Genomic DNA, 22,589 nt, shown 5'->3' with positions numbered 1-22,589 from the left:
CTCTTCCCCAGACAGAGGGAAGGAATTGTTTTGAGTGCAAGAAGGATCGCCCAAAGCTCCAGAAGGATGATGTGGAGCCCGAACTCCGCCGGAGACCAGAGGCCTCTGATCTTTGCCTCTCCCATGTGGCCGCCACATCCCAGAAGGGATGCGTCAGTCACTGTGTGTTCAGGTTGGGGAAGTGAGAGGGATCTGCCATTGACCCAATCCTGGTTCATGAGCCACCACTGCAATTGCCGTGCAGTGCCCTCGGAGATCGGGACACAATCGGACAGATTCCCCTGATGCTGCGCCCACTGGAACTTCAGGTCCCACTGCAGACGCTACCATCCAGTCTCCAGGGTCTAGGGCAGACAAGACCTGAACGAGTGTCAACATCTTGAACTTCTCCTTCAGGAGGAAGCTGTTGACGTCCCTGAGATCCAAGATAGAACGCAGGCCTTTGTCCTTCTTGGGCACCAGAAAGTAGTGGGAATAACAACCACTACCTACTTCTGGGACAGGAACACGCTCGATGAGATGGCTCCTTTGGTCAAAAGTGCCAAAACTTCCTATTGGAGAAGGGCCAGGTGATCCCCGACATGCGATGGTACTGAGGTGGCATGGAGACAGGGGTAGTCTCAAATGGGAGGGAGTAGCCCCTTCGGACTATTTGCACAACCCACCTGTCTGAAGTGATGGTGCACCAGTGGGGGAGGTGATGGCGGATCCTGCAGCCCACTGGTGTTTGGTGGCCCTGAAAGGTCGAACTAGGAAGGTTTGGAGGCTGCTGCAGAAGGGGCAGTGGTGGACTGGCCCGTTTGCTGGCCCGGAGAACCACACCATGTCCCCGGCCGCGCTGTGGCTGAACAGCTTGCGCTGGCCTGTGACCCTAGGTGGGACGTAGCAGGGCACTCCTTCCATAGCCGCGAAAGGGGGAAAGGCAGACTGCGCAGAGAAGATGGTGGAGAGGCTCAAGGATCTGGTCGTAGCCCGTGAGTCCTTAAAGCGCTCTAGCACATTGTCCGCCTTGTCGCTGTAAAGTCAACGGCCATCAAAAGGCATGTCCATAAGGGTGGATTAGCCATCCCTTGAAAACACAGTTGAATGCAACCAGGCGTAGCGTCCAAGGGCTACTGACGTTGAAATAGTCCTGTCAAGTGCGTAGGCGGTATCTAGCGAACAGCGGATGGTAAACTTCACTGCGTCTCTTCCTTCTGCAACAGCACGGAAGAGTATGGCCCGGGCCTCCTCTGGGCACTGATACAGCACCTGTGCCACAGTAGCCCACACAGAGTGGGTGTAACGGCCCAACAGACATGCAGTGTTTACAGACTGCAGTCTCAAGCGGACGGAAGAAAACATTTCCTGTGTTGGGCCTGGACCAGGTGCCCAAACGGATGTCTGTGAGAGCCTAATTAAACAGAAGCAGGGGCTCCGAAGAGCTTGCAGCCGGCTGAGGCACCTGTAAGGAGATTAGTCCTGACTGCCACCGTCGGAAGCTCGAGGTTGAGAGCCTCGGCCGCCCTACGCAACGCCACTGCGGAGCCACGGTAGGAGGAGACAACATGCCAAGATCTGGGAAGGTATCCAGACCACTGGTATCCCCAGTTCCTCTCTCCAGTCCGGATTGTACTCCAACTGGTCTGACAATAGGGTTCCCAAGCCCCTCCCAGTTTTCCTCACCAAGTTGGCTGAAAATAGCCAAGGTGCACCACAGTGGCAAAAGTACCCATTGTCGCCGGCCAACATAGGTCCGGCTCCATGTCCACGGGTTGGAAGCTGGGGTGGAGTCCGGCTGGGGGACCAGCCGGCTTCAGTAGCAGGCGTGGTGCCCATGGACTCGGCACTGGTGGAGAGGTCACAAGGTTGTCCGGCGCCGATCTGGATCTGGATGACGTGCATCGCTTTGTAAAATTGAAAAAGCTGGGCAGGGGTCGCTCCCGGTTACGGGAAGGGAGGGAAGTCCGGAGTCAACCCTTAATACTCCTCACGTGGAGCTGCAGGAATGGCACCCCCCACACCCTGCGTTGCGTCGGCCGACGGACGAGGGGAAGTCAAAGAGGGAAGATGCTTCTTCGACGACTTCTTATGCTTCGACTTACCTGACCCAGAGTGCGAAGACTTCGAAGAGGAGTGATGATGGCTCCGCAATCAGTCCAGTCACCTCCCACGCAACCGGGACACTACGTGACCGGAACCTTGCGAGACGCGAAGCCGACTGTCGGGCCTTGAAGAGCCTTCGGGACCGCTCCCGCAATGACTTCAGGCCATGGTTTGGCAGTCTGAGTGTGACTTGGGGTCGTGGTCGTGCTCCAGGCAGAAAAGGTACACAGGGCAGATCAGTCACCAACATCAGTCGGGTACAGGGCCACAGGCCTTGAAACCGGGCATCTCTCCTGCACCAGGAGTCGGATTAGACTCGGAAAAAAAGTCGACAAAAGTGGCAAAAACTCAGTCAAAAAGTGACTGGGGGATCCGCTCTCTGCGGATCTGCGCTTGCTGCCACGGAATAAGAAAAACAGACGTTAGTGCACGAGGGCGGCGGCTAAGTAGCTACTGCAACGTCATCCCAAACAACCACGACGATGGACGTGGAGCTGACCGACGCCACCTTCGGACGCTCCACGGTACTGCTGACGAAAAACTTTCTGGATCCAGTCTGCTGCCTGGGTGTAATTCTAAGGTAAGGAATCTATAACTAACTGTTTCTTTCAGATGCAGGTTTTGCCGTCAAGGCAGGTTTCGGTGCTGGCACCGAATGTCTGTGCAGGATCTTCAGGCTTGATGAACAGATTAGGTTTAATGCCTGAAGGAAGGAGCATTGTGGCCTCTGAAGTCTTGAGTCTATGCAAACCGTAGCCCTAAGGCAGTGGTGGATCAGTCTGTTTTTTAAGTACTGGGTCAGTGCCTGACCCTCCCTGTGGGTGATGCTTAGCCTTGCGCTGTACTGTTGGACTAGCATGAGCTGTGTTTCAGAGACCATAGACTCACTGTTGGTGCCTTCTTACGTCTACAAGGTATCTGTGTCCTGCTCCTTTTCTCTCCACCTCAGAGATGACGAGACAAGTTGTGCTATTGAAGGTCTGGTTTCTTCCTCTTCTGCCTTAACGCTATGCTCCGTGAATATATCAGGTGTCTTCCAACTCCTGTCTCTCCTTTCTCTGATGGGCTCACTGCCACTAGAGTTGGTTCTGAAGCGTCTATTTTGACTGTAAGGTGAGCTAGGCCGAGGATGTGGTATTTTCGTGGTCAGGGTAGAGGCAGAGATTGCAGACCTGATAATGTTCGACCGACAGAAATTTGGATTGGCACTGGGGACCGTATTGTAAAGGCATCCTTTCCATTACTCTTGTTGTATTGTTGCCAACGAAACTCTTAAAGAATGGGTAGAAGCCCAAAAGAGGGCGAAGGGCCCTGGCGGTGAGGCGCCGAAGAATGCCGGCGTTTGCTAAACAATTGTTTGCTAAAAATAGAACAATCATTGTGTGAAATGTCTTTCAGTGCTACGAGATAACCAAACGCAATGGCAGAAAAAAATCTCACATGGAGTTGATGCCCAAGCGTATAGCCAAATAAGGGAGAAATCACTATACCTTACGACTCGAAAGACTTAGTAAAACAAAAAAAAAAACTTGCAAACATTTAAGTCCAAAACTAGATTGCAGGAATATACAGAGCAAGCGTATATACAGCAATACATGCTATGCCCATTATGTTTTAATTTTGATTATCTGATTTTTAATGTATTCCTGTATTTGCCTCATTACCCTGTCAAGTACTGAGCCAAATATTCAAGTCCATTCTGCTCAGGCTAAATAAACCCTGTTTTTAACGTTTATAAATTATTTTCTTCATTCAACAGTACTGTAAATTTGGTGCACTTATTTCTAACCCCTGGTGCCCACGTTTGATGCTACCCACAAACTAGAACTGATAGACAAACTGTAGGTCCATCTGTATGTGGGACTGAAAACCGAGGGCATCATGTCTACTACGCCAGTGAAGATGAAATACACCGCATAGATAACCCCAAGCACTACACAACTTTTATTGTACACAATTCATGCAGGAGTTTCTTATGCACCTTAGAACTCCATGTGTGTGTCAACCTGTCCAGCCCCCTGCACTAAATTTGTATCTTCAAAAGCCCAAATCCTATAGACTTGCTTGGTGTGACACCTTACTGATCCTCCTGGTGAGAGGTTGAGCCTCAATAATGGGGGACTGAGAAGTTGGTAAGGGCTCAAAGATTTTTTAACGGCCTCATCTCATGTGGAGACTGAGCAAGCATTGTTAATGGGCAACAATTAAGTGATGGACACTCATCAAGTTGTGGTAACATAAGATGTGCTAAGAACGACAGCTCTAACTTAAAATAAGAATTCCTGGTTTGAAATATTACACTAAGGCTCTCATTACTTGTGGCCCTCTAATTCAGACTGGGCTGAAAATAGAAGGTACTAGCCTCACTGGAAGTAAGATATCTGGAGTAACTCCACAAATCTGGTGCATTCCACCCGAATACTTTGGCAACTGAAAGTCAACATTTTCGAGTGAAACCCTTGGAAAAAAATGCAGTTACCAAAGTGCAGTATTTATGAGTGCCCTGAAAGCTCCTCATTTCTGATAACACCCTCAAGGTACACTTGATATTACCCAGTAACTCATCTGTAGAGCCCAGGCGACAGTAATTCCAATGTGGAGGGGAAACACCTGGAAGGACATTGGGGCATATGTTTTGGATCGGATTTCGGCATTATGGCATGCACGTTCTGATTTGAAACAAGCAAACAAAAGTAATGACACGTTCTATATTTGGAACATGACCCATTTGGTTATGATGTAAATTCTTGTGTGATGCTATAAAAAACCAGCAAAAACAATCTAAATGCACATGGCAGCACCACAAGTGATTTCAGCAAACACAAACACACAAGAGGTCTCAAAGGAATCAAAGATCCAGCTAGGTTAAGACTTGCAAGAGTAGTCTTAAACCAATGTAAAGTGAACTAGTCTAGCATCCTTCCATTGTGGCTCATTTTGAATGGTATTCAAGAGCAGTTGATCATTTACAGCTCAAAGGTTTTGCATGAGCATCAACTCATAAAAGTGAATAATAGACTGCTAGAGTAATCTGTGACAGACTATTGGTTAAGTAGGATGATATTTGCTTGGCATTACTAGGTATTGTTAATCTGCAAATAGGTGCAAATGTAACTAATCCATGCTAAGAAAAGCATTACTTTTCTGTAACATTCGTTTTCAGCTTGTACAGCTGTAGATTCACATGCTCTACACTCTTGCCATCTAGTGCTTGGTAGAGGTATTGCAAATTGTTTTTCTTCAAAGTAAAGATTATGGTTTCGAAGTAATTAGTAACCTCTCCCTGAAACCTACAATGCCACGGACTCAACCCAAGATTGTGGTTTCCCCACATGGTGACAGTAAGTAAATTTAGTGAGGAGAGCGGACAGTTTATGTAGAGAGGAGGGTGAATGTATAACTATTTAAACAAGCATTGGTATAGCCAATAGGTCTCGCCTTTGGGACCTTTTAAGTGTTTAGCCATGCAACAGTTGATGTTGTTGCACCAATGATATTGTGCTGGATAACTAAACACTTTTTTTTTTAAAAGTTTTATAAAGCGCTAGCTAGTCCTGTAGGTGTCAGAGCGCTTTACATGCACACTGTTAAAAACAAAATGACAATTACATAAATAGAAGGCTGGCAGTAAGTAAGCAAACCAAGGATAAAGAATGCAGCCTGAAAAATAAATAACAGTGCAACGGAGGGGGAGAGAACAATAAAAAGAAAAAGGTGATCATCATAGTCCGTTACCAACTATTCTTGAATGGGAGTCAACTCGGGTATTGAAGTCTAGGTTAAATGACGTTGGTCAGAAAAGTATTTGTTAAGGCGATGGAGTTTCAGGTCCCTTTTGAAACAGGAGAAGGAGGGGTTGCATCTGAGGACTCCAGGGAGAGCGTTCCATATCCTGGGAGCGTTGCCAGAAAACGATCGGTGTTGGGTGGTTTTCTTTTTCATTTTCGGCAGAATGAGAAGGAGTGAGTTGGAGCTTCTCAGTGTTCTGGATTGACATGCTCTTACCAGTTTGTTGTTCAGGTAGTTGGGGGTCGGATAGTGGAGGGTTTTGTGTGTGATGCAGGCCAGCTTATAAATAACATCTCCCTTCCATGGGAAGTCATTAGAGGGAGTTGAGTGCTAGAGTGATGTGTTCAAATCGTTTTACTCCAGATAGAAGTCGAGCGGCCATGTTCAGCACTACCCTTAGAGGGGTTAGGTGAGCTTTTGGAGTCCCTATAAGGATGGCTTTTCCGTAGTTGTTTTTAGAGAGAACTACGGATTGAACTACTGTCTTGAGGTCATCATGGGGAAGAAAAGGTTTCAATTTCTTGAGGAGTTTTAGAGAGAAAAGAGCACTTTTTGCAGAGTTTTTGATGTTGGACTCCATTGTTAAGTTCTTGTCAAGGGTGATGCCTAGAGACTTAACTGAGTCGGATAGGTGGAGGGGGCAGTTTAGGGCAACCAGATTCTTGAGCCACTCTTGAATAGGATGATGGTTGCTTTTTGGAGAGAATAGGATTAATTCCGCTTTATCTGGGTTGAGCTTTAAGTGGTTAACTTTGAACCAAGATTGGATCTCGGTTAGAGTGGTATTGAGGTGTTGGATGTCACTGGGAGACTTGACTTTGAAATAGATGTGGGTGTCATCCGCGTAAAGGTGGTAATTCACTCCAGCAAGATGATTGTGAGGGGCTCCATGAAGAGATTGAAGAGGGACAGAAAGAGGATCGAGCCTTGTGGTACCCCAAGTGTGACTTTTGTTGGCTTTGAGAGAAAGGAGTAGATTTTAATTTGTTGCGAGCGAGCTGTTTTGTGGAAAACAGCACAATTTACGATGCAGAGGTGAGTGAAGGGTGCACTACGGCACAGTCCACGTCTGTTGGTATGAAGACAACTATCCTTGTGCTAATCACTGCATATGCGTGGTTGTGCTGAAATGACACATAACCCGCGGGAAGATCATTGGGATCAAAAGCAAACATTTACACACAAACATCGCTGCAGACGAGGGGGTGCCCTCTGCACGCTGCACACAAAAACCAGCACATCACTAGAATCAAACCTGGCAGTTTTCCTTCCGCTTCACCGGGTGTGTGAAAGAAATGTGAAGGTTGTGTGGACAATGATGGAATGGATGCTGGTGCGATGTTAAAGAGTCAGCAGAAGGAGGCCTGCTTAAATCCCAGCTTCCCTACTTGAGCGCATTGTGTTAACTTTTCGCTGAGTGTGGTGTCCAGTCTGTACTGTCGTATCTTATTTGAATTTATAAGGCGCCTTCATTGGAAGTAAGCAATAGTTTATCTTTTCAGAAGGCACAGTGGCTGTCAAACCAATAGCAGATTGTGCACGATTCGAAGGCCAATAACATTAAAAAAGAAATCAGGCAGAAGAAAGCGCCTTCTCTTAAGCGTTTATGGAAACCTGCAGATGAAAAGACAGCCCCTGTCATGGAGGGACTTTTAATGCATGAACAAGTTTGAAGGGGGCTGCACCGGTGTGCTGGGGGCCACTGCCGGGTCACCAGGTGCCCAGAAGTGGGTGCAGAGTCTGTAGGGGACGAGCCCTTAGGCAAGAGGAATCCGGGACAGGGAATTACCCGGGGATGAAAGGGGCGTGTTCAGCTTTCAATGGAGCAGCCGAGAAACCCCTTCCCTTGCCTGGTTTAGGAACTGTCCTGATTTTCATAGTAACCCACAGCACCCATCACACATATCTAACAATCCATTGGTGAATATGTAAATTTGATTTATTGAAACACATTGCTTAGTGTGAACATCAAAGACCCTTGGCGCGAGTTTATTTGTCATGAGTGAGTCATTTTGCCCAGGGATGTTTCACAAATCCCCATGTTTAAGATGTAGGAACATTTATTTGATTTTGCATTTCAAGAGGTGTTGACATTGTATAACACCAGGCGTTTCTTTCCCTGTCTACATGTGGTGTTCTATGTTGGGAACCTTATTCGGTTACACATATTGCCGGCTGTTTGTAGTTCATACAGTTGTGCAGTTTTTTTTCACCTCGGTGCTTGTCGTTCTGATATTCTCACTATACGTGTACTCATGTCTGAAATTGAACAAGCATTGGCCGCGCGGCAGTAAAAGTAACGCCGCGCGGCTATGAAAGCGAAAGTCACTGCGATCACCCTAAAAGCGAAAGTGATTGCGATGATGCGCTAAAGCACGCTAGGGATGAGCGCGGAGCGCTCGCTTGTGCGCCTGACAGTAAGCCGCTTTGGTAGCACTTTTAAAAGCAGCTACTAAATGTCTCAGCCAGACCAGTGCATACGCTGGATCAGCCCGAGACCTACTAATATTTAGTGTTCCATGCACCACATCAGGAACTAGCACCTGAGGCGATGGGTGGGAGCATTGAATCTATACAACTACAAGCTGCAACTGACTGTTGAATATTCCATGTGCCAAGGCTTAAATATGAGCACAGGAGGCAGATAAGAACAATGTTCCAATGTGCTAAATATGATAAAAGTGCTTTTAAAGTCTAAACAGCAACCAAAGTGCAAATGCTTTAAAAGTGCTTATAAATTAACTGGAACTGGACTAAGCAGACAACAATTTTTTCTATCATGGCTCTGCGCACTTCCAAAGTGCAAGTCCAAAAAGAAGGTAAATATTAGAATTTATAACTGCATGTTGCTTTTTTTTTTAACACTACATTTTTTTTTACCATTTAAGGCCTTTTTCTCTCTTAATATACCCACAGCGAATAAATATCTACTGACACTAAAGACAATTATCTGTATAGTATCAGTCTTGAGTATTCTAAACACTTCAGAACAAGACACTGTTCCCAGGTTTCGACAAATGGGTTTAATCCATTTTTGCCTTGGCTTGGCAAATGGAGGACAAAAGAATAATATATGTAACTAATTTTATTGCGTATTAGGTTGGCATAAAACACAACAGTCCTCGATATTAATCTCATCAGTCCATTGGCCCCATTTTGCTGTGTTTGAATTAATTTGCAGTATACCATAGCGAAATTTCATATAGAACGTTTTTGCCAGCTGGGGCTGTACTTCCTCTAGATATTGTTCAAAGACTGGAATTGGTTTTTTAAGCAAGAACTGGGACGTTAGTCTGCCATTACCTGGGTTGTGGGAAACACTATTCTGTATAAACAACCGAAAAGCAGTTTTCAATGTCTTTTTGGCAGTTGCAGTCAATAAAGTTGGGGTTTCCCAAAAATGCCTTCGCCCAAGTTTGCCAAACCATGTACACATGTGGCTAACCCTCTGAAGAGAATTACTTCTGTCGAAGCCTAGGATCTCCTCTAGCCCTTCTTTGTAGCTAGATAATTCTGTTTTGGACCATATTTGCACCCAAAACATCAAAGGAATCAATATGGCCTGATGATCAATAAGTTTTACATTCAGGTCCATAAAGATGGGAATGATAGGTGTTCGCATGGGGAGAAGTTGCAGCGTTCTAAAAAAACTTATTTTTCATACAGGTGGCACCCCATGTTTCTGCACTGTATAGTGATGCTGCTTGTGCCCTATATTTATACATCTCAACTGCCTTTGTGATACTGTTCCCATGGTTTGTTATTATTGGTATTGAGTTTTGGATCAGAATAGTTTTACTTTTTTCCAAATGTGGGTACCAAGACATTTTAGTGTCTAATGTTACGCCCAGGTATTTAAAATTAGTCACATATTCTAGCTTCTGTTTTTGGACAGATATATATTTCTTCTTGAATAATTTATGTGGATTAACTGCCATATATTTTGTTTTACTAGAATTTATTCTAGGCCCTTTGAATCGCAATAGACACTAAAAGAATCTAATCAAAATTGAAGGCCCTTTGGAGTCTGTGACCCTAAATAGTGTCATCCGCAAATAAGAAAGCTGGCAATTGCACCCCACGTAACTTTGGCGAATCAGGTGTACATCCCAAAAGGTGATTTGGAGCATCATTTATATAAAATGAAAATAGGGTTGGTGCCAGTACACAGCCCTGCCTTTCACCCCTCCTTACAGGGATTGCTTCAGTGAGCATACCCTCGGTCCCCATCTATGCTTTGCATAGTTGTCTACATGCAGTCTTATTATTTGCATAGGAAGATCTTCAGGTACACCTTGGTTTCTTAAGGATCTCCAGAGCAAATCTCTAGGGATGTCAAAGGCAGCTTTCAAATCTATAAAATCTATATACAGATTGCCTTTTCTTTAAATTGTGTAATCGTGTATTTCCAACTCATACAAACAAATCTAAAAACCTGGTCGATAATACTGGTCTTAGCTCTAAATCCAGCCTGGCATTGAGACAAAATGTGGTTTTCCTCAATCTAATCATTAAATTTTAATAAAATATGCTTAGCATATGTCTTTTGAATAACATCGATTGAACTTATTAGCTGGTAATTAGCAGGGTCTTGGTGATCGCCTTTTTTGAAAATAGTAATAGTCTCAGCCCCTTTCCAAAACTCTGGTATTGGGGCCCCTGCTGCCACAGCATTACAAAGACAGTTAACATATGGCCCCCAAACGGCTATTTCATACTTTAGAAGGTCGCCTGGTAATTTATTAGGGCCTGGGGCTTTCCCGGGCTTTATTGAGTCGATTGCTGCTTAAGTATCCTCTACGCTGAAGAAAGCTATTCTTGTTCCGGGATTTATTGCATTATCTAGCTGGATATCTGTTGTATCCAATAAAGTCCCTCCGTATAGTTTAGAGAAATGGTCGACCCAAGTACCTGGGTCTAGAAAAAGATCTCTGTTGCTTCTTCCAGTTTTATTTTCTTTAGCTACTAGACTCCAGAAGCTTACGTGATCCTTATTTTTTGCTGCAATAATCAGTTCGGTCCAGACACTATCCTCACAATCTTCCTTGGTTTGTATTAATAATCTTTTATACTTAAACCTTTTATCTCTTAGTGTTGAATTTAGGTTTAAAGCATTTTTATTAAGACAAAAGAACACGGGGAGAGGGGATAGGAGGATAGGGTCACATACAGTACAGTAAAGAAATAATCATGATATCATGAGTGCGATCGCGGAACAGTTCTCTAAGCAGGAGGGGAAGCAGCAACAAATGAAAGATGAAATACAAGCCATATCTCCACTCTGCGCATATCCAACACCCCAATTCCGATCAAAGAAATTAATGAAATTGACACAAAGAAGCCCAGCCCTCCCCCCCCCTAGAACCCCCTCCCCAAAAGAAATTCCCCAACTCCACCCAACACCCCCGTCCAATGTGCCACCATCATTACTACCTGCCCCCCAACCGCATCCCCCCCCTCCAAAAACCAGCCCCCCACCCTTCCTAGTCAGCCGGAATCACCGGTGGTGTCAGCCTCAGAAGCCTGAGGTATCTCGGGCAGGTGAGCTCCCACAATTCGGTAGTTAACAGCGCACGGAAGGGTTGCCACAGCTCATCAAATTGATCTATCTCCCCCGCCACCACGAGCAACAGTTTTTCCATTCCCAGCACGTGCCAGAGTCTGTGTAGCCAACCCGTGATGGATGGGATTGTGGTAGTGCGCCAGTGGATGAGGATGTTCTGAACCGCAGACCCCAGCGCGATCGCGATTTGCCTGCCCCTGCGGGACTTCAGTGGGTACATTAGGCCATTAGGAAGGCCCAGCAATACATACGCCGGAAAGCGCGGCAGCTCAATTTCAAAGTGCTTGTCCACCTCATCAAGAACTTCCTTCCAATAGGCTGCCAACAAGGGACAATCCCAAAGAATATGTGAAAGGGTCCCCACCTGCCCGCAACCTCTCCAACACCCCTTATCAATGTGCCTATTCATCTCATGCAGTCTCTCTGGGGTGTAGTACCAGTACGTGGACACCTTGGTGAATGTTTCGGTGAGGCCAGTATGGTACGCAGAGTGTCTCGCCCGGTGTGCAATCTGGTCCCACTCTTTGTGGCTAAGTGTCCTGCCCAGTTCCCTGTGCCATCGTTCCCTCCCCGGGTTATAATAGTGAAACGGAGGAGGCTGTAAGAGCTTATAAAGATCAGTGATCAATTTAGCATCAGAAGCTCGAGTCACCAGCCACCGCTCGTACGTTATCTGACGGTCAGCGGCGTTCCGCACCTGGGGCTGGAGGGCCCAGTGTCGGACCTGCATGTAACGTAGTCTGTCCAACTCCGTCAGGCCGAACTCCTGCTGAAGCTGCTGAAAGGGAACCACTCCCTCTGGCCCATAGATCTGAAAGAGCGCCCGACAGCCCGCCGTCCTCCAATGGGAGAAAGCGCCCGGCTCCATCCCCGGGGAAAAGTCAGGATTATCCACAATGGGCGTGAATGGCGAAGGGAACGTGGTGAGGTCCCGGACCTCGCAAACCGCGTCCCACACCCTCAGGGGAACCCTCATAACGAAGGAAGCGTAAAGGTTGGGGGGGCGGTGAGCGCGGCGCAAGAATGGGACCTCCTGGAGGGTGCGCCCCGCAACCGCTTGATCCTGAAAAAGCCAGTGCTTATCGGATTCCCACCTGCTCCATTCCACAAGGTATCGTAGCTGTGCCGCCTGAAAGTATTTACGGAGGTCCGGAATGCCCAGGCCCCCCGCTTCCGGGGCAAGTGTAGAGAGAACCCTCTTCATCCGGGGTTTGCGACCCTGCCAGACAAAACGTGAGATGTCAGCCTGCGTTTGTCTGATCCAGCCCACTGGAGGCTGGAGAGGTAAGGCTCGGAAAAGATATAGGATCTGGGGCAGTACCGTCATCTTGACCGCCGCGATCCTGCCAAGCCAGGATAACAGGCCCTTACTCCAGCGGCCAAGCTCCTCCCTGATCTTTTTACTGAGAGAAGCGTAATTGGCCGTCACCATCGCTGGCAACGTTGGCGCCAGCAGAATCCCTAAGTATGGTACTAGGGACGATGACCACTGCATGGGGAAGAGCCGCTGAAGGTCCCGCCTAGTGTCCGTAGCCAAGGACACATCTAAAGCCACAGACTTGCTCATGTTCATTTTGAAGCCGGCCACGCGCGAAAAGGCATCCAACTCGTGGATGCAGGCGGGTAGGGACCTCCTGGGGTCATCCAGGGTCAGCAGGACATCGTCCGCATAGAGGCTGACCGTGTGGACATACTGTCCCATCCTGATCCCGATGGCATCCGGGTTGTGGCGGATCCTTTGGGCGAATGGCTCCATGTAGAGAGCAAAGAGGAGCGGAGAGAGGGGGCACCCCTGCCTCGTGCCGCGCTCGATTGCAAAACTACGGGAGCTGCACCCATTGACTCGCACCGACGCTGAAAGGTACTTATAGCAGTTGAAAACCATCAAGCGGAATTTATCACCGATTCCCAGTTTCCTGAGAACCAGCTCGAGATACGGCCAATGAACCCTATCGAAGGCCTTCTCAGCGTCCACCGCCAGCAACATCCGCTCTCCCGGGATCCGCGAAGCCTTCTCCAAAATGTGCGTCACTCGCTTGGTGTTGTCGACAGTTTGCCTGCCGGGTACAAAGCCAGCCTGGTCTGCCTCAACCAGACCGGGGAGGTGCAGGGCTAGCCTGGACGCTAGAATACCCGTATACAGCTTGAGGTCGACATTTAGGAGCGAGATGGGCCTATACGAGCCACATAAGGCCCGGTCCTTCCCGGGCTTCGGAATCACCGAGACCGGCGCACGTAGGAGATCCGGCAGGATGGCTCCCGGGTCAGAGAAGGAGTTAAATAGCCGAGCGAGGACAGGGGCCACAACCGGGCAAAAAGTTTTATAAAACAGGGACGTGTAACCGTCCGGGCCCGGGGCCTTCCCGTGCTTAAGTCTAGCTATAGCGGAAATCACCTCCCCAACTTGGATATCACTCTCAAGATATTCCGCCTGAGCGGGGTCCAGCGCCGGAAGGGGCACAGACTCTAGATATTCCGCGGTTTCCCGCGGTGAGGAGGGCTCCCCGGCGTACAGCGCCTCGTAGAAACTGCAGAAGGTTTCCGCCCCCTCCGCATCCCCGGAAACGGCCACCCCATCTGTACCCAAGAGTTCCTTCACTACGTTACGCTGTTGCGCAACTCGGAGCCTATGCGCCAGGAGCTTGCCACACCTGTCTCCCCCTGTATAAAAGGCATGCTTCAGACGTAACACTGCGTATTCCGCCCTGAAGGTTCAGCGCCGACAGGAGCTTCCTTGCCGCCTTCAACTGCCTCCAAACCCTCGGAGCTCCCGTGCGGCGGTGGACCTGCTAGAGTTCCCGAACTTGGGTAGTCAGCTCATCCCTCTTCCGTTGCCGCTCTCTGTTTTCCGCCGAGGAGATGGAGATAAATTCCCCCCTAAGAACCGCCTTCAATGCAGCCCACTGTGTCGCTAGTGAAGTGTCTGAATTACTATTATGTGTCTGATAGTCCCGTATGACCTCCTCAATATGTTTCACCACTGTTTTCTTGTGCAGAAGGGTGTCCCTAAGGCGCCACACCCCCCCGAGAGGTGGAGGTCGCCGGCCACGCAAACGCACCAATAACCGGCGCATGATCAGACAAAGTCAGGACCCCAACGTCCGCCGAGGTGGCAGCAGTGTGCATCGGCCCACTAACCAAAAGATAGTCCAACCGTGCATGGGTTCGGTGCGCATGCGAATAATAGGAGTAGTCCCTATCTGTAGGGTGCATTGAACGCCAAAGGTCGTGTAGATCCATGTCCGCGATCCGGGCCTTCGCGGCCTGGGAAAGTTGAATCAAAGACGATATTAAGGTCACCCCCTAGAATAACATGCCGATCGGGGGAGGCAGTGACATCCACTAGTACTGAGTCCAAGAAGCGTTCCTGATGGTCATTCGGGCTATAGACGGAACCAATAGTAAACGATATGCCTCCCAGGCGGAGGCGGTATACCAGAAGCCTCCCCTTCTGTTCAGCATATTTATACAGCACCTCCCCCCTGAAGGAGCTCGCTATGAGAATGGCAACCCCCACGGTTTTGGTCGCCGCAGAGGAGAAAAACTGGGTGGGAAACTTAGCGGAGCGCAATCTATGGCAATCACGGGACAATAAGTGGGTCTCCTGCAAGAGGCAGATGTCAGCCTGCGTCCCCTCTAGCAGAGACAAAATCGCCCTGCGCTTAACAGGATTATTCAGGCCCTTAACATTAAGGGTCGCCACCTTCAGGGACGACATATCTCCCAGGGACCAGGAACATTATGCTGCTGGCAGGGGACCAGAGGGAGGGGGGGGGGGGGGGGTCGCGGGGCAGCAGCGCGGGACAGGCCAAAGTAGGCCAAGCGTGGACACAGGCAACATCGGACGGGTCTTTCCCAACTCTAGAACAACACCCAACCCCACCCCAAACAAACCAATGGCAACCAGTCAAATGCCAACTCGAACAACCCATTGTCTCAGTCAAGTCCCAAAACGGACAAGTCTGTAGTAAGTAGTGAAAGTGGACGTCCGGCCACTCGCTTCCCCCCGCTCCCCCCCGACCCCCTCCAGCCCCAAACCTGGCATCAAGAAGCTGTGTCCATCTCCCCCGGAGTGAATCTAGGCCATTAAGGCCACACCGTTGGAGGCGGCCGAGTCCCTGGCCGCTTCTCTCAAGGCACTGGCCATGTCCGCCCTGATGGTAGGCGAATCAGGACGCCCAGCGCTCGCTGTCAATCGTCTTCTCGCTGATCTCCGTCGGCCCCCTCTCTCTGAGCGCCTCCAGGTCGGCGTTGCTCCATCCTCCTCCGTAGCCGTGAGCCCCAGGACACCGCAGGTGTCTTGCAAGGAGCGCAGCTGATGAAGCACCCCGTTCCAACGAAAAATCAAGCGGAAGGGATGCCCCCAGGAGTACGGCGTCTCATGGTCGCGCAGGAAGTCGGTAGCAATCCTGAAGGACCTGCGCTTCTGCAGCGTGATGGCGGACAGATCCTGGTAGAGCGCTACAGGCCTCTCTCGGAAAGTCAGTGGTTGTTTCCTACGGGCTTCGGACATGATGCGCTCCTTCAGTGGGAAATCAGGCAGGAAAGCTAAGATGTCCGGCGGGGGCGCCGACGACTGGCGCTGTCGGCCAACTCTGTGGGCTCTATCAATGCGGATAGGAAAGTCCGCGGCCTCCCCCAGGATCTCCCGGAACAAGTCCTGCAAATAGCCCACCAGGTCAGCCCCTTCGTCCGCAGACGGTACACCTCGTACCCGAATGTTATTTCTCCTCGACCTGTTCTTTAGGTCCTCGGAGTGGGCCTGGAGTTCAACGCATTGCTCCCAGAGACGGAGAACGTCCTGCTGTAAGTGGACAATCTCGTCGTCCCGGCGTTGGGCCGCCGTCTCCACCGTCTCAATCCGTTCACCGAGGCCCTCCACCTCTGCGGACTTCACTAGCCACCTCCCGCTTCAGCGTCTGGAAGTCCTCCTTAAGCGAGCTGAACAGCTCTTCCATGAAAGATCTCGTGACAGGGGGTTCTCCCCCGGTCGCGTCCGCGGTGGCCCGGGAAGACCCCGGCGACGGCTGGGCCCTGTCCCGCTGTTGCTGGGCCCTGCTAAGCATGTCCGGCAGGGTGCGGTCCCCCTTCCTCGAACCACCTCTTCCAGACATCCTGCGCGCTCTCAACTGAAGAATGGGCACGGGCCCGACCACTCCGGGGAATGTCCAACAACCAGCAAGGACCCGATATGAGGAGCTCTCGGCGAGACAGGGGACCTGCGCCACAGACGACAAAATGGCGGGTCTGTCCAGTCACAGCAAGCCGCGGGCGTCCGACCAAGATAGCAGCTGGGATCTGCACCGGGGGAACCCCGGCCAGTGCGCTTCGCCGAAGGTGGATAGCTGTACAGAGGTAGAGGGTACAGGAAACTGCTTCCAAGCGACTCCGAAGGAGGCCTACGACACTGTCCCCTCGGAGACAAAATGGCGGTTGGGTGGGGTCAAGCAAATCGTCCGAGCCCGGCGATGCCACCGGGGCCACTCCAGAAGCCAGGCAATCGGGAGAGTTCTTCAACCAGGGCCACCCGGCTATTTAGAAGAGGTGGTAAATCTGGCTCCGATCTCAAATCGATCGTCCTCCAACCCTGGGACCGGGGTCCTCGCCATGGGGGAGGCCACCTCCTCAAGTCCAAGCACCACGGCCCGCACTCGGGAGGTCCCCGTGTAGTGGGCCACACAGCCGATAGCTTCCCTCCGATCTCCGTCGAGCGCCGGGACGGTCTCCACACCAGGTCGCTAACCTTCAGCACCAGGCCCAGCCGAGGCGTCTGGACAGCACTCCGATCTGCTCCGCCTCCCGGGCGCTCCGTCGCCTCGCGATCAGTCTTTTGAGGTGCTTCCACCGGAGCAATCAGGGCCAAAGTAGCATCAATGCGTGCTCCAGGTTCTCCGCCACACTCCTCTCAGCCGCTGAGCGTCAGCGGGGGGAGAGAAGCTGAAGAAAAAGGGCTCGAGCCTAGCCGGGCGGGAGGAGCTGCGGGAAGAAGCGTCCGCTCACCCCGCCATCTTGGCCACGCCCCCTAGTGTTGAATTTAGATGCCGTAATAAGCTCCTACTTCATTTTACGGCACTCACGGTTATACCATAGATTTACTGGGTTGTTAGCAACTATTCCTCCCCCCTCATTCGCCCTGTGAGTCCTACTCAAGATTTGCTTTACTTTGTCCATCATTATGTTGTGTATCTGAACTATTGGAAACTGCGTCAGGCAAATCAATATAGGGGGAAATGACATCTGAAAAGATGTTATAAATCTTTGTCATAACCTCGTCTTTGCCTACTGTAGAAGGCCATTTCAAAGCTCTACGATTGTTAGTAACTATGGGCTCAATTGGAGGTGAAGTATTATCATTATATCTCCAAATAATTTCAACCTTTAGATCAAACATTTTGACCAGAAATTAGTAGAAACTAGAATATAATCAATGATGCTCTTCCAACTCCCTCTGCTAAATGTGGCAGCACTTGGTCTATCGGACGGCATTTGACTATTACAGGCCCTAAGTCCATGTCCTACAACTAATCGAGTAAGTTGTGATAGTATAACTGTACAGGGTACTACGGGACTGCTATTAGTCAGTTATCCATCTATTCTGTACATAATGCAGCCATTATGCTCACTATGCTCAATCCTTCAAATGAACTGTATGTTAATAGTCCCTTAAAATCCTTACAAATCCAACAACCAGACTGAGCTCTAGCCCCTGGAAAACATGAAAGCAACTGACCAGTAAATATTTACATTATCTAGGAAAATCAGAGTTTGGATAATCACTAGTAAATTTAGGTGCAATCATTGTTCCATGAATGAACAATAAGAATGATTTAACATGCAATGATCAGGCACTCCATTTAGTAATTAGAACATATAAAAACATCAATTTCCCAAAGAACAGAAAGAGGAGGTCATGGTATGACTTCTTTATTCAAAAATTCGTCAATCATATAAAACGTGCAGAGTAGCCAAACATGAGGTAGCCAAAAATGGAGTGCCGGATCATTGTATGTTAAATCAGTGTTATGTAGAGTGTTCCATAGGAGACGGAAGGGTATTGCGTCTCAGGTCCGGGGCACCCAAACCAATCACCAGACCCAATTAAGGAGTTAGGTGCGGTCATTATTGCCCCATACCCTGTGTGTATATCTTAAACACTATAAGAATGACAAGTCTTGGTGTACAGTGCAGCATTTTCCACTGAGGAGGATGCCATCATGCTGGTTAAGCCAACCAGTTTACTATGTTCCAACAGTATATAGACATCCATCCCATCGTATACAGCTCTACAGATATAGGAGCTGTTTGTACAGTTATTAACACCATAAACAGTCTACAGTCAGCCACAATTAAAACTTTCATGCCATTCAACATGCAGTCAAAAAGAATCTAGAAACAATCTGATTTAAAGTGTGTGCAATCTAAATACCTCTTATTCATCAGACCAGTAGATTAAAATAAAGGTATTAGCAATTAGTCGGTTGGTATGCAGGCTGCATTCTTCGCAATGAAATGCATTATTTTAGGTTAAAAAACCCCAAGGTTACTCTTCTGATGTAATGTCCCTTTTGTTTGAAAACAATAAAAAAGATTTAAACAGAAAAAAACTCAAGGTTTATCTACATACTAAAAACACATTACATACACCTTACCATAATGAGATCCTCTTTAGAAATTTTTTCATAAGGATTCATCTCCAGATATGCCATATGTTCTGTGCTGGTAAACCCAGATCCGGGACCCTTGCCCTTTCTTCCACCAGCGTTATCCCCATATGGGTGATGGAGGGTATCGTAATGAAGCATCGTGATCATCTCCTTTTTAATTATCTCTTCACTTTTCTGCAAGTTTGTGAGAGGAGGCTCTACGGTCAGGGGTCTCAAGATTGTTTCATTTACCTGTAAAAATTTAAAGTAGGCTTGCATGAATTAAGAACATCAGTACCAACATACAGTGCAGGCTTTATTACTATTCCATACAGGCAGCTCATGACTTACACTATGACTTGATTGATCCTGTGCAGTAAATAACTATCGAAATACAATAATAATGATTTTTTCAACTTTTTCATAACATGTTTGTTAGTGATTGCCACAACCTTTATACAGCAGAGTAATACAAAATGACAGACAACCGTTAATGACGTTTCCCAGTTGTTTTCCCACCGCCAACACTTATTAAAGGGCATCTCCTTCCGCATGCGCGCAGAGCCCAAGCAAGCCTGGGCCATGAGCAGGCTCACCCGTGCTCATCAAAGCCCGGAGGAGGTAGGGCCACCCCTCTTTTGCCTGACCCCATCTTCAGGTACTGTGCCTGCCCTCTACCCCTGTACCTGGGCTGCCTGTTGTCCCTGTCCCCGCGCCGCCTGCTGTCCCTGCACTGAGTACTGTCCCTATCCTTGCGTTGCCTGCTGGCCCTATTCCTGCACTGCCTGCTGGCCCTATTCCTGCACTGCCTACTGGCCCTACTCCTGCACCACCTGCTGTACCTGTGATGCCTGCTTTCCCTGTCGTGCCTGCTAACTGCTTTCCCTTTCCTTGCTCTGCCTGCTGTCCCTGCCCCTGTGTTGCCTGTGCTGCCTGCGGTCCCTGCCCCTGCTCTGTCTGCGGTCCCTGCCCCTGCACTGCCTGCGGTCCCTGCCCCTGCACGCCACCAATGCACTGCCGGTTGGACAACACCCAACATAAGGACCCCTGGCCCTCTCGCCACTCGACGGTACACCGCCAAAGAATTCCTAGACACTGGACAACACGATCCACCAAAGGACTCTTTACCTGCCAACATTGCCAATTCACATGCGACAACCTACAAAAGATCCCGCAGCACTCCTGACCACAAGACCAAAAACATCTGCAACCTCTCCAGTGTATCTTGCACGACGCGTGCTCACTCTGCAAACATGCCACAGAAATGTGGAACACTATAACCACCCTCTCCATATTCGTCACCTTCATCACCAAAACATGACTCAACCCTCCTTGAACCCCAACATCACCACCACTCCCGAAGGTTCACGAAAATAATTCGAGACAGTATCACCAAACATCTTCTTCAAGGAAACCAACAGATGCACCATCACCGATGACTGCCCTGCACCACTCATGGGAAACCTATATTTCCTACTGCAAACTGACGCAAAGACAACTATAAGAGGCACCCACGCTTATACACCCCAGTGACCATGAGCAACATTCTGCACCGTCATCGACAATCTCATCGTCCTCCCCCCACCCAAGAAATCGACTCTTGCCACTACGTCCTACACAGCGACCTCACCTTTCACATTGAGGACCCAAACTACGCAAAATCCATCGCCCTCCTGGAGAACCTGAACAACATTGGCCTTCCCCAACTAGTCTCGGAACCCATGCACAAAGCCGGACACACACTCAACCCTATTTTCACCTCCAGCGACAAAATCAAATTCAGCGAAACCACAGAACTCACCTCGACCGACCACAACAATGTACACTTCACCATCACCGACACCCGGAATACCATCACCAGGCAACAGATCTCTCAGCAGCTCGAGCAAGGTCACAGAAACTCAGTGGTCTCAGGCCCTCACCAACCCCCAAACCGAGGCCTCAACAAACCACAACCAGGCTGTCCAGAACTTCACCACGTGGATCACCAACTGTGGCGAAGGAATTACCCCACTGAAACCTACAAAATCCAAGACCTCCAAACATGCCAGCTGGTACTCCCCAGAAATCAGGACCGCCAAGAAAACTGCCATCAACTGGAGAAATGATGGCGCCACCAAGAATCCCACTGACAGAGCAGCTCACAAAAAAGCCCTCGGCAACTATCACAGGCCCATCAAAGAAGCCAAGTATGCAGCAATCGCCACCCACATCGACTCCGGAGCCAACCACACAAAGCAACTCTTCAAAATAGTCAAAGTATTCTCCAACCAGACAGCCATAGAGAACACCATCACCCCTCCCAAGAACTCTGCGACACCCTCTCAGAGTGCTTCCACAGCAAGATCACCAACATCTACAACAATTTCAAACTCCAACCCGCCACCCTCAACCAACCAGTGAACATCAGCCAAACCACCTGGTCTCCACTCACTGCCCTGACGACCTCAGCCATCGTGTCTTCCACTCACTACAGAGCGTCCACCGCCCCCTGCCCCCACCACCTCTACAACCTCGCAACAAGCCCAATCAGCATGCCACTCACCGCCATCCTCAACATCTCCACAGCAACCTTTCCGGACAGATGGAAACACGCAGAGGTCAGACCCCTCCTAAAGAAAGTCTTTGGTGATCCCAGCCATCTAAAAAATTATCATCCGATCTCCCTGCTCCCCTGCGCAGCCAAAGTATTAGAGAAAACTATCAACCTGCAGCCCACCAAATTCCTGGAACAAAACCAACAAATGGATGCCGCACAATAGGATTCTGTGTCACCCACAGCAATATGACTGCGCTGATCACCTCCACAGATTACATCAGAACACTCCTCAAACGTGGAGGAGAAAAGGTGGCCATGATCCTCCTCTACCTCTCCACGACGTTCAACACCATATCTCACAACACAGTGATCAACAGACTCTATAACATAGGGATACAGCAAGACTCCCTCAAGTAGATCCACTCTAGGACGCATACAGAGCATCTGACTCCCACCCTTCACCTTTGCACCCAAAGACATCATATGCGGCGTACCACAAAGATCATCCCTCAGCCTCAACCCGTACAACATCTATTGACCCCCCCCCCCCAGCAGTCATCACCAGATGCCATGGACTCAACATAATCTACTAAGCAGATGTCACTCAACTGACCTCCCGCTCACCGAAGACCCCTTGTAGGAAAGTGGGTTTCTGTTGCAGTAACCCCCCTCACTTTTTGCCAGATTTCTGATGCACTTTGACTGGATGTGCACTGGGTCCCAGACAAAAAGGTTGCCAGGGCCTGTGTTCTTTCCCAAGACTGTACCTAGGAACCCACAATTAGTACATCTCTGGCCACAGGTAAGCCCCGTGTAAAAGGTACCAAGGGCACTGTGAGACCAGGGAAGGCCTCGGAAGACTGCCACACCTATTGTGACACTCTTAGAGTCCCTGTACCTTAACATCCACACACTGACATCGCAGGTTGTGTGTTTTGGTGCAGAAAAATGTCAGAAGTCAACATGGCAC

At 49.2% G+C, this 22,589-nt stretch overlaps 1 protein-coding gene across 1 annotated transcript in view; it reads right to left on the bottom strand.

Moving 5' to 3' along the window:
- The window catches only part of CDC5L (cell division cycle 5 like), a 181,123-nt gene that overhangs the window by 21,501 nt on the left and 137,033 nt on the right, over positions 1-22,589 (bottom strand). The window contains exon 13 of the mRNA XM_086926221.1: positions 19,087-19,332. Within this exon, the coding sequence (XP_086782347.1) occupies positions 19,087-19,332 (246 nt within the window). The remainder of the gene's footprint in view (positions 1-19,086; positions 19,333-22,589) is intronic.

This window comes from Lissotriton vulgaris, chromosome 6 (genome assembly GCF_964263255.1).
Source record: "Lissotriton vulgaris chromosome 6, aLisVul1.2, whole genome shotgun sequence".
In the NCBI taxonomy this organism is placed as follows: Eukaryota; Metazoa; Chordata; class Amphibia; order Caudata; family Salamandridae; genus Lissotriton; species Lissotriton vulgaris.
This window is presented reverse-complemented; position numbering and strand designations above follow the sequence as displayed.